General features: G+C 37.4%; 1 protein-coding gene across 5 annotated transcripts in view; it reads left to right on the forward strand.

The window, feature by feature from the left end:
• kif1b.L (kinesin family member 1B L homeolog) overlaps positions 1 to 12,701 on the forward strand; it is a 128,858-nt gene that overhangs the window by 40,069 nt on the left and 76,088 nt on the right. For 3 of the 5 annotated variants that reach the window (XM_018225638.2, XM_018225641.2, XM_018225642.2), the window contains exons 9-14: positions 1,807 to 1,872; positions 5,118 to 5,193; positions 5,281 to 5,359; positions 8,300 to 8,442; positions 8,820 to 8,953; positions 12,323 to 12,402. In XM_018225638.2, coding sequence (XP_018081127.1) covers positions 1,807 to 1,872; positions 5,118 to 5,193; positions 5,281 to 5,359; positions 8,300 to 8,442; positions 8,820 to 8,953; positions 12,323 to 12,402 — 578 coding nt within the window. Of the gene's footprint in view, positions 1 to 1,806; positions 1,873 to 2,874; positions 2,893 to 5,117; positions 5,194 to 5,280; positions 5,360 to 8,299; positions 8,443 to 8,708; positions 8,954 to 12,322; positions 12,403 to 12,701 lie in introns of all 5 variants that reach the window. The other 2 variants (XM_018225634.2, XM_018225639.2) reach the window with 2 other exon arrangements.

Genomic DNA, 12,701 nt, shown 5'->3' on the forward strand with positions numbered 1-12,701 from the left:
GGACGGGTTGATATCACTTCAGCTTGCATTGCAGTAGTAAAAAGTGCCTGAAGTTTCAGACCACAAGTCACATGGCTGATGGCAACTGTGAAACTCACGACATGTTCAGCCCCATGTCAGATGTTAAAATTACATATAAAAAATCAGTTTGGTTTTTTGAAAAACTTCTTTCAATGCAGAAATCTGCTGGAGGAGCACTATTAAAGGAACAGTTCAGTGTAAAACTAAAAACTGGGTAAATAGGCTGTGCAAAATAAAAATGTTTCTAATATAGTTAGTTAGGCAAAAATGTAATCTGTAAAGCCTGCAATGACTGGGTGTCTAACGTAACGTAACAGAACAGAACCCAACTTGGTGGTTCACATTTAAGTAAACTTTTAGTATCTAATAGAATGGCTAATTTTAAGCAACTTTTCAAGTGGTCTTTATTATTCATTTTTTATATATTTTTTAATTATTTGCCTTTTTTGCTGACTCCAGCTTTCAAATGGGGTCACTTACCCCATCTAAAAACAAATGCTCTGTAAGGCTACACATTTGTTATTGCAACTTTTTATTACTCATCTTTCTATTCGGGTCCCCTCCTTTTCATCTCCCAGTCTCTTATTCAAATCAATGCATGGTTGCTATGTTAATTTGGATCCTAGCAACCAGATTGCTTAGATTGCAAATTGGAGGGCTGCCGAATAAATAGCTAAATAACTCAAAAACCATAAATGAAAACCAATTGCAAATTCTCAGAATATCACCCTCTGCATCATACTAAATGTTAATTTAAACTGGACCCGTCACCCAAAAAAAATATTCAAAATCCTATTTAATCACATCAGTGAAGCAAAATTAACTTTAATTACACTATATCATTTTTTTGAATCTTGTTTCCTTCAGTCTGGGAATTCATAATTATAGCAAGCAGGCAGCAGCCATTTTGTGGACGCTGTTATTAAGGCAAGCCTTGCATCATCTCAGAATCTTGTTTGTGCACCAGAATGGGGGACCTGCAGTCCATCCCCATGCACTGGTTATACAATTAAATGGTAAAGAGAACTGGAGGAATGAGTGGAGAGCATTTACATCTAGGAAGCGCTAAATGGAAAGTGAAAGTAATTGTCTGCCCCACCTTTATGCCTAAGGCATAAAGGAGGGGGCAGACAATATTTGATTGACAGCTGAGATTTTTAAATGAGCTTACAACAGCTATGGAAGCTTTAATAAAAAATAGAAATTGGATTTCATGTTTAATTTGAAAAGGACTTTTATTTTACAGATTTTTGTGTCTGGGTGACAGGTCCACTTTAAAGTGGGACATAACTGTCCAGTGAGTTTGAAATTGATCCTTAGCACGCAGCTCAGATTCAAAAGCAAACTGTTATGGCCCATGTGCCCCTGATTAGTTACTGCATGGTAACCAATCAGTGGAAACCAAGAGAGCTGCAAAGCAGGAGGCAATGTTCTGGATATTATGTTAGACATCCAGTCATTCCAGCCTTTAAACATTACATTTTGTACTATATTGAAAAGATTTTTTATTTTGCACTTGTCTATTGTCTATTTACCCAGTTTTTATTTTTACACTGAACAATTCCTTTAACTGATGCATTTTGTAAAAAACATGTTTTCTCATGGCAGAATCTATTTAATGAGGAGCAAACCTTAGTAGTGGTTAATTATGAAACCTCTAGAGTTTAAATCTTTGTTTTGATTTTCACCATATCAGCTCATAGCTATGATGTATACAAATATACCACTAGCTTTAAATTAAGAGCATTGTATTTAGGTCATTACTAATTGACTTTTCCTTTATAGGAAGGAGCAAATATCAATAAGTCACTGACAACCCTAGGAAAAGTTATATCTGCTCTCGCAGAAGTGGTAAGTTCTTAACTGTTAATTAAAGGGCCAACATACTTGGAAAAAATTGTTTTGCTAAGCTGTGATTAGTTATAAGTAAAACCTGTATTGAAATGATCTATAAAAGCAATGAACAAATTGGCTATACTTGTGTTGTACCATTCCTGAAAGTTTATTGGCGTAACTCACAGGGACATTAAACCACAGACACTCACCCAAGTGTAAGATGATTATGATAGGTGGGATATGGGATTTAAATGGGGGTGCTGCCAGAGTCTTTTAAACAGTGGTATTATATTGATGGATGAAAGCATGAACACACAGTTGCACGTGTGCATAGCAGTGCATGAGGTGTAGGAAATCTAGGTATTTATATGATGCTAACAGAAGAGAGCACTGGGCATCCAGACTCTGAGATCCCACAGTGATTAACTGTTCATGGGAAGTAGTACTGCAACCCAGGTAATTAAACAAATCAAACTTTGTGAGCTTCCAGTCCTGAATGTATGCTATTTAAAATTCCAGTGCCTGGAAACCCTTAGTTGAGAGAGCTCCCAATTATGGAAAGGCCATCTCCCTTAAACTCCATTTTAATCAAATATTCTAAAACTTTTAGTTTTCTGTAATATTAAAACAGTACCAATATATATGAATCCATATTAGAGGCAAAACAGTCCTATTGGGTTAATTTAATGTATAAAAGATTTTTTAGCGGACAATGTATGGAGATCGAAATTATGGAAAGATCCCTTATCTGGAAAACCCCAGGTCCTAAGCATTCTGGTCAACAGGTCCTAGACCTCTACAGTATAGAAATTTTCTCCATTCTTATATGCTGCACAATTTTAGTCAGGTTTGAAAATGACTGGATATCCCTTATGATATAAGCAAAGGCGACAGTGCACATAGAAAGGTCACATTATTTAACTTGAAATAGTCTTCCCTCAGTACATTGTTTCCACTAATTTCTCTAATAATCTTTGTAATATTTTGTCTATGCTTACTTAAATGCTACCATACCAGGATAACTGCACCAGCAAGGTATGGCCTCTCTTCTGTTATTTAAGATTAATTAACGCAGACAAGGGGTAGTAATTCTGATTCTGATCTGTACGTGATGTTTTTCACATGTTATGGATGATTGTATCGGGTCTGATTTTCAACAATTGAATAACTGTTGTACTTTTGTTATATTGTTATCGTAAGACAATTAATTCTAAGGTTGTATATTCAGAGGATGGATGTATATGAAAATGTCACGAAACATCCACTAACCCCTTTAGCATACTGGCCACCATAATAAATTGTTACTGGGCCGCAACCAGCCAGCAGTCCTCCTGTTGGAAGGCCCTATTCTAATTGCACAATTATCCATTGACAAATGGGCAGAATTTATGGTTGAGACTCTGCATATGTAAAAAAGATGTTGGGGAGCACCTCCTATCAAATGTAAAAAACAGAAGATGGTGTGCAGGGTCAAGTAATAAATCACAAGAAAAAGAGAAAGGGAAAGAACTGGCCCATGTATTTGCACCCTCCCATCAAATCGTGTCCATAAACTTGTAAATATACACACTTTAAAACATAACTTTTATTAATAATTAAATAAATTAAATAGTCCAGTGATAATTAAAACACGGTTAGGACCGGGGAGACGGATTAACTAGGGGTGGTGGGCTGGTTGTACAGATAAATGGCAGTATTAAATCTGGGAGATCACCCCAAAAAACAGTTTTTTTCATATTTCTATCACAGGTATAAACAAATGTAGGGGTAGTAGGAGTTATGGAACGCATCCAATACGAATCATCACGATTCACCCACCTAAAATCACATACCCCAAAGGGTCAGTGGGACAGAGTGGGTGCGGTTCTCAATATCACACTCTTGGTTAACACAAACACTTGCAAAATTATAGTGTGGGTAGAGGTGCTGCTAATAGTTAGCAAGGCGGTTTGGTAAATCAGCCCTCGAGCTCCTGTCAAACCTTAGAGCAACCCAGTTGAATAGCCCATAGCAGACCAACCCCTTCACCCTCAGTGTAACCCTCCCAATTACGAGTATCTGCCCTTGATGGAGCGCTAAAGCTGCCCCATTGAATGGCGCCTTGCAGACCAACAGCTTCACCCACAGCTTAGCCCTCCCAATTCGCAAGGATCTACCGTTGGACAGGATGGTGGCAATTACAAAGAGTAGCTATTGCTAATGACGTCCATTATTTTCCTCTTACTCTGGGTTGAAGGGTTGCTTCAGGCTTTGATATTCTAGAGTACAGTTTACATTTGTGATACAGAAACCATACCAAGCATGATACTAATTTTAAAAAGGACTAGGAGTCATAATGTCATGAATCCTAACTTAGATCGGAATATGTCAGATTCAATTCAAGCTTTACACACATTGTCTGGGTGCATTAACTGAACTAATAGGTTGTGTTTAATATGGCCTTATACCTGGACAGCCAAATGGCACTGGTCGACTCTTGATAGCCAGGCTGAACAAGTGGCTCTGAAGGTAACTGGGATGAATGTATAGCCCCTGCCACTTCTAGATTGGATGAGGACCTACTGCTTGCCTCATGCAGACATTCTCGTCAGGCAATCTTTCAATGACTGGGCTGAAACTAGTGGTAGGCAGCATAGGCACATGCCTCTGGTACAATTTGGACACACGCTACCTGCAATTGTTTAAACATGCAATTTATGCACTTCTATGTAGAGCCATGCAGATGAGCAAGTCCTTTAGCTTTGATATCCATCTATGCACGTACAGTCCCATCATTAGAATAAGATTAATTAAATTGTGTTGTTCTGAAAAACTGATATTCTTGCACTGTCCATGCAGATTTTGTTATTGGTTAATGTGCAGCCATGGTTGATTCTTTAATTGTAACAAAACGTTCCATGTGTCATTACCCTAAATGTGCCATTTCTAGGCTAATCCTGTTTCAAGCACTGTATGGATTATGTAAATAAGGTGGACGGACTTGGTTTAAAAGCAGGTTGGAGATTATAGAATAGAGAATACATTTCTAAATGTCAATGTGTAAGCCCTCTATAAACTAAGGGATAATTAATTAGAATTTTGAGTAAAACAACATCATGTTTTTAATATTTATTTACCCAGAAAGGGCCTTTACTCTCACATAGGACATCCATTTACACATAAAATAATTTTGTATGTCTGATTTCCTCAGTAAACTGCAACTGTTGTGTTACAGTAACTAAATCTTTTTTTTTACTTTTTTTTTACATTTTTACCTGTAGAGTAAGAAGAAGAAGAAAACAGACTTCATTCCATATCGGGATTCTGTACTAACATGGCTGCTTCGTGAGAATCTAGGTAAAAAATTGTTCATATTCGCCTTAGATGTAAAAACCCTACAGTAATTTAAATATTTTTACACTTTTTTTGTCATGTTTGTTGCAGGTGGAAATTCCCGGACCGCAATGGTTGCAGCTCTGAGTCCTGCTGATATAAACTATGATGAGACTCTGAGTACATTAAGGTGAGAAATCCAAGATACATAACTACAGTATGAGTTCCATTCTTTATATTTTCATTAAGAAAAAAGCAGTACACTGAAACCTTCTCAGTTGCAAACATAAAGTACATATATAAAATAAATCTGCTTACTAAACTATATTGTAAAAGAGATAAACTATCATTTACAGTAGGCATTTTTTCTCTCTTTCTACATTTGTTTTAGAGAAATATCCTTTAGCTAAATGCAGTTTATGCATTTAGGGTTTAAAAATGTTTTAAATGCTGCGTGTGCCCATAAAGTGTATCATGCATTCATATTTCATTTTTAATCATATCAAGCTTGAAATTGAATGAATTTTAATACAAATCTTGCATTTATTTTATACATGTGTATTACCTATGGGTGCCTCCATTGTAATTACAATATGGGAATGCTTCTTGCACATCGTATTATTAGGACAGAATGGAACTTGATTCCAAATCTAGACAGGCTTTGTGTCTAATTCTAATTCATTTAATCATACCTTCATCTGAACAGTTGCCTCAAAGGCAGTGTATCCCCCTGTTTAACATAAATTCAGAGAATAGGGCTTATTATAAAGGAACCTTTATTTTACACAGATTAGCCCTTCGTTATAGGCTAAAAAGACATACAAAATGTATACCCACACCCCAACAATGAACATAGGCCAATAATTAGCCAGAGGTGTGAGAGAGAAAGGACATTGTGGAATCCAATTATCTACTTCACAATAACCAATTAATTAAGTATCTTTAATTTCCCAATTTGCCCAGTTTAGCTCAAGAAATAACAAAAACTATAGATTTTTCCTGATTAAAACAGTAAGCAAAATATCTCTTTGTCTTAAATTCTATTTATTGAAATCATGTTAAACGAGTGGGGACACTGTCCCTTTAACCTCGAAAAGCTTGGTGATTACCTATGGGACCTTTTGCTCTGTTGACAGAAGAATGCTCTTGTAATGGAAGTGGGAGGTTCCCATCGTGAACGTCTTGACTTTGGCGGCATTCTGCCTTAGCCCAGCACTGTCACAGAGCAGTTTGTTTTTTGTGGGTTTACATGCTGAACTGCTTAATTTAATAAATGGCTGGTATATTTCTGTTGTAGCTCTCTACTCAGCAGTGAAGAACAGTCATATGGTCAGATGAAACATCCCTACCCAGTTCTTAACAGACAGACAAGTGCATATGCACAGGTGATAAGAATCCTACATGCTTAAGACCTTGTTTTTCCATGGTGAAGGGATGTGGTGACCCTTCTGGTGTGGGGCACATTTGCTTTAGTTTAGACCTACTTCACTACTAGTGGAGATGGTAAACACCAATAAATAACAAGTTGAATGTATCAACTTTTATTTCATGTAGATGTTTGGTTCATATGTCCACAATTCCTATATGCACTCTACACTTGATAAGCACTAACCTCACTCATGGTGCTGCATAATCTCTTGTCTCGAAACTGCTTTGAAGTAATTTTTTGTGGTGTTCATACAATATCTTCCCTACTCTGGTAGCTCCCTCATCCACTAAAGTGGTACAGAAATAGCAGTGTTTGTAATGTCACTAAATTATTAGACAGGGCTGTTAAATATTTTGTTTAAACAGTATGCATAAGTTAAATGTTCTCTGTGGTTTGGGGATTAAGAAAAAAGTCAGACAGTGGGTCATACAGAGCAGAAAGCTGATTGCTTAGTGTAGAAATAGAAGGTATGAGGTCAGTTGTATGTAAGTTGTAGTAATCATGATAATAGCTTAAAATATAGGGGTGTATTTGGTATTGTGCAGTTGAGGTGGGGTACAGAAAAGTAGTATACTTAATTTTTACTTATGGTTGAGCATTACATAGTTATGAAGTAGGTGTTAGTAAGTGGTTTTGCTGTGTTTGTAAAGGCTGTGCTGAGCATAGCACAGATTTGAATATGAGGTAAGCAATAGTAAAATGTTGCTCTGCTATGCCAGTTGTTACCAAGTTTGCTGATTAGGTGTTTGCATTTTTGGTCTGCAGTTATACACTGAAATGAATTAAGCAATCCTAGAAGCAGCCCCTCAATCAAACTTCTGATATGTTCAGTCACATTACTCTTGTGCCCTCAAGCTGTTTTCAGGCCTTCCCTGTAGGTTCTAGTAAATGCTTATGTGCAGTTAGCTGTGCGGTGTGAGAGACAGATGAGTACTGGAGTTAGACCTGTCAAAAGAAAATCATAGAAAAAAATTGAGGCTAGACCCCCCACACACACACACCAGCTCACACAGCTTAGATTGTAACACTGCCACAGAAAAAAGAATTATAATGCATAGACCACAGACCGTTTTTAACAAACTATTGTGGGTAGACCATTGCAAGTTTCATGGTTTTACTCTTTTCGGACAGGAAAGTGCTCAGTGACTACCTTTCCAGTCCGACATCTGCTCATCCAGTGCCAAAAATGCTACATGCAGAAATTGTGCTGCTGAAGCAAAAAACAATGTGAAATCCTCCTGTTACCACCGACCTTTAATTTGGGTAGTAATATTTATACAAGGTTTTTATAGGATGATTATGTCACAGAACATAACATAACGCACACACAATAATAATCAAACCATATGCCAGAGCCATATCCACCCTAATCCTCGGATTATAACCCAGTTGAAAAAGATAGTGGTGCTTTTTTTTCAACATTGGGCCAGGTTATTTGTCATAGAAGTATAGTGTCCTGTCCCTGTAGTAGAGTTAACAACTTTTTTTAGAATCCTTTACACCTTGTTTTAGACCTCTGTTCAGTCATAATAGTGCCCTATTATGCCCTCTAAAAAGAAACTGTTGTTTATACATACATACACACGTTTTTTTCTACTGTTTGCAGTCCTTTGCTTACATCAGTTTATCATGCAAATTGTTTTCAAAACATACTTTACAGAACTTTTCTTAGAATAGCTAAAAAAAAATTTTCTTTTCTAGATATGCAGATCGTGCTAAACAGATTAAGTGCAATGCTATTATCAATGAAGATCCCAATGCCAAACTTGTTCGTGAACTAAAAGATGAAGTAACCAGGCTTAAAGAGCTCTTGCATGCTCAGGGGTTGGGCGATATCCTTGATAGTAAGTAGTTTAAGAATTTCCAATACTTACTGCAAAATATTCTATTCATGTTTCTCGGCTTGTTAAAAATGTTAACAATGATGTTAACAAATATATACAGCAAACACAATTGGAGTTATGCAGAATGAAAGAGAAAAATAAAAACAGACTACTTCTCTAGACTGTTTTAATGCTTGTCAATAATACTATATCTTTCTGTGCTGTGGTTTCCATTCCTCTTAATGTTCCCTACCTTGCTATCTCTTTTTATCTGCTTTTCCATCCAGCTCTTCCTTCTGTTGGGTGCTTTCCTATCTCAGATTTGAATGAGAATAAGAACCTTAAGAATAAATACTTATTAGCCAATGAGAACCAACGACCTGGCAATTTTTCTACAGCCACTATGAGTTCTCTTGCATCTTCCCCATCCTCCTGTTCACTCAGTAGTCAGGTGGGATTGACATCTGTTACCAGCATCCAGGAAAGAATCATGTCTACCCCAGGAGGAGAGGAGGCTATAGAGAGACTTAAAGTAAGTAAGCTTTTATTTGGATGTTCATTTTTTTTTTGTTTTCAAATGGCTGGAGATTGTATGGTATGCTGGAATGCGAGAAAATACCACCTTCTAGTTTTGTTTCTTTGATCAAACTCTGTCAAGATTAACCTATATGAGATATTTCTGATGCATTAATTCGAGAAAATTCAACATTAATAAAATAAATAACTGATCAGCTTAAGAGAGATCATTTGAGATCATGCAAGACTGTTAAACAAGATAACACACTTTTTGATAAATGTGGCCCCTTTTGATAAATGTGTACAGCTACAGGTGGATCTTATTCACTCCTGTCACTTTGCTACCTGAACAGCAACCCCAATGCTGCCCCTCGTACCCCCCCCCCACGCTTTCCTCTTTGGCATTAGATCGGGTCAAGGGTGAGTTGCTATTCTAGTGCACTAGAGTGCAATTGTGCTATCTGCACTGAAAGAGATGAATTGCAGTTTTAAGATATACACAATTGGCTTTTAAAGGAGAAGGAAACCCTTTGCAAAAAAACCCGTACCCCCAACCCCAGGTAGACCCCCTCCCTCCCGGGGAAATGCCCCATACTCCATACTTTACCTCTCGGCGCAGATTCTTCCAGCGGAGTTCCACGCATCCATCTTCCACTCCTCTGTAAGCTGGCTGGGAGATCGGTATTTCTGTGTATGCGCAGTTGGAACAGTTTGCCGGTTTGCAACAACTGTGCATGCGCGGAATTACACGGAAATTGCCGATCTCCCAGTCAGCTTACCGAGGATGCGGAAGATGGATGCGTGCAACTCCGCTGGAAGAATCTGTGCCGAGGGGTAAGTATGGAGTTTGGGGAATTTCCCCGGGGGGGGTTGTTAGCCTGGGGGGAAGAGGGAGGGGGTCTACCTGGGGTGGGTGGTACAGGTTTTTGCAAAAGGGTTTCCTTCTCCTTTAAAGTTACCACAGATGACTTTTTTCCACCCCTTGCTGCAGTAGTGCTGCTGATTGTCTTTTGGCACTTATGTAAAACATCAGATTTTATTGCATGGTCCTCATGTATAATTATTCAAAATAATCACCCCAGAAGCGCCCTTCTCCCACTTAGCTTTGTAAAACAAAACCTTCTTGCTGGTGACTGGCATTTCTTGTTACAGCCACCACTGCTACCATATTGTCCAGATCTCTATGCAAGGATGGTGCACCCTAGATGGAAGTAGCCTGCACAGTTTTGTAACATCAACAAATACTGATACATTACTTCCAGTGCCATTGCCAAGTCATTAATGAACAAATTAAGTAAAAGTGGGAATATGAATAGGAGAGGCCCTGAATAGAAACATGATCAATAAAAAGTATACATATGTATACATACTATACATATGTAGCCTTACAGCGCATTTATTTTTAGATGGGATCAATGACCCCATTTGAAAGCTGGAAACAGAAGAAAAAGGCAAATTAAAAAATCAAGACCAATTCAAAAGTTGCCATTAGCCATTCTATAACATACTAAAAGTTAACTGAAAGGTAAGCCACCCCTTTAAAGGAAGACCAGTCTTACATAAGTGTGGCTTGCTATATATTCTATTATGCTAAACAATGTATAAAAAGAAATTTAGGCTAAGAAATTGCATTTTAAAGCTGGTCAATTGAAAATGTATTAACCAAGGGGCACATTTACTTAGGGTCGAATATTGAGGGTTAATTAACCCTCGATATTCGACCGTCGAAGTTAAATCCTTCGACTTCGAATAGGCTAGCATTGATGCTCGGTAGGTTTTAGGTGGCGAAGTAGGTGGTCGAAGTTTTTTTTAAAGAGACAGTACTTCGACTATTGAATGGTCGAATAGTGGAACGATTTTTAGTTAGAATCGTTCGAGTCGTAGTCGATGGTCGAAGTAGCCAAAAAAATACTTCGAAATTCGTAGTATTTTTTATTCTATTCCTTCACTCGAGCTAAGTAAATGTGTCCCCAAGAGGGCAACTCACCAGTCCCTGCATCAACTTTGTACTAAGATATTTTCAGTACTTTCTCACTTTCAAAAACTCCACACAACCCTTTTGAAGCCATCTAATCCACTTTAGGGAGAGAATACCACAGCTTCACAGCTCTCACTGTTAAAAAAAAAAAACACAAAAAAACATTTTTTAATTATTAAGATTTAAGCAGCTACATTATCATCATTGAGGTACAGCCCATCCCTGGCACAGATCCTGTAGCTGATGGAAAAACCAATCCAGTTCTCCAAAAACCCAAATTCCTTCTTCATACACCAACCTTACAACTACACATTTTCGCCTGGTTTTTAAAAATCACTCTTGAGGACTTTCACACATCCTCTTACTTTGTTATTGTTACCTATGTGTACCAAGACTGCCGGGTTTTCTACAGCCCCTCCCAGTAGTCCTTCCAATATAATAATTTCCTTTTAGGCTCAGACTGCTGGGTCAGATTTACTGTTCAAGTCTTTGATTTCATCAAGTGGAGAAGCCCTTTAACTGAATGCAGACCACTGTTAGTAAAACCATATTGGGTGTCATGGTGGCTCAGTGATTAGCACTACTGTGTCACTGAGGTCCTGAATTTGATTCCATTCATATTTCCCCTCTGCCTGGTTTCCTCTGGGTGCTCCTACAATCCAAAAGCATACAAGCAGGTTCCACTGGTGCAAAAATTAATCTTTGTAAAGCACCATATGATTGTCTAACCTATACTATTATTAATAATGATAGTAATAAGAATAATAATATAACAAGTGTAACTGCAAGAGGGTTTGCATTTTTTAAACGGCAAGCACCGTTGAAATATAACGTTTTGAATTTAGGATGGAAAAGGCATTAATAGTTATTACGATACTTTACAACTGGTTAGTAAGCCTTTTTTTCCAGACAGTATCTTGGGCATGTTGGGTAACATGCAATTTCCATGTGCCTTCGTGCTTTTACCCATAGGCATTTATTTGAGTATTCCTGTAAAAAAGTGTTTTTATGTATTCCACTGATCGAGAACACATGATTTAATGGAGCCCATTCTACCTTGTTTTGACTGTACACATGGACAAAGTAAATTCTTATCTATTTTGCCAAACCACTGATACACAATATGCAACATCTTTGCCCTGGGTGCAGACATAATAGAGAAGAGTATGTTCCCATGTGGCGTAACACTTAAAAAACATGCATGAATAAATGCCCATTTGTAAGAGCTGTGACACTGTAATTCCTTTGATTATTATCATTCTTTTGTTAGGAAAACTTTGGTACTAAAACACTCCTTATACTGTACTGAAAATAGGGCAAACCATAAGGTATCAGTATGATAGTAATGTAAACATTTCCAGGGAACAATGTTTTTCTTGTAACTTTTATTATCTTCACATTTTCTAGGAGTCTGAAAAAATAATTGCAGAGCTAAATGAGACATGGGAAGAGAAACTGCGAAAAACAGAGGCTATTAGAATGGAAAGGTATGGTAAAATCAGTAATTCTTTGATAGAAAACATACATATGCATTACTCTTTACAAATTACTTTTTACATGTGTGTTTCTTATTAGCTTAATTTCTGGATCCTACTTTTAGGAATATCAAGTACAGGCATAAGGATCCTTTAGCTTAAAGCCTGTTATGCAGAAAGCTCCTAATAGCGGGAAGGCCATCTTCCAATGTGTACATTTTAAGCAAATCATTTTTTTGTAAAAAAAATACCCTTTTCTCTTCAATAATAAAACAGTACAATGTACTTCATCCTAAACTGCATCAATCCAT

Source organism: Xenopus laevis, chromosome 7L (assembly GCF_017654675.1).
Source record: "Xenopus laevis strain J_2021 chromosome 7L, Xenopus_laevis_v10.1, whole genome shotgun sequence".
Lineage (NCBI taxonomy): Eukaryota > Metazoa > Chordata > Amphibia > Anura > Pipidae > Xenopus > Xenopus laevis.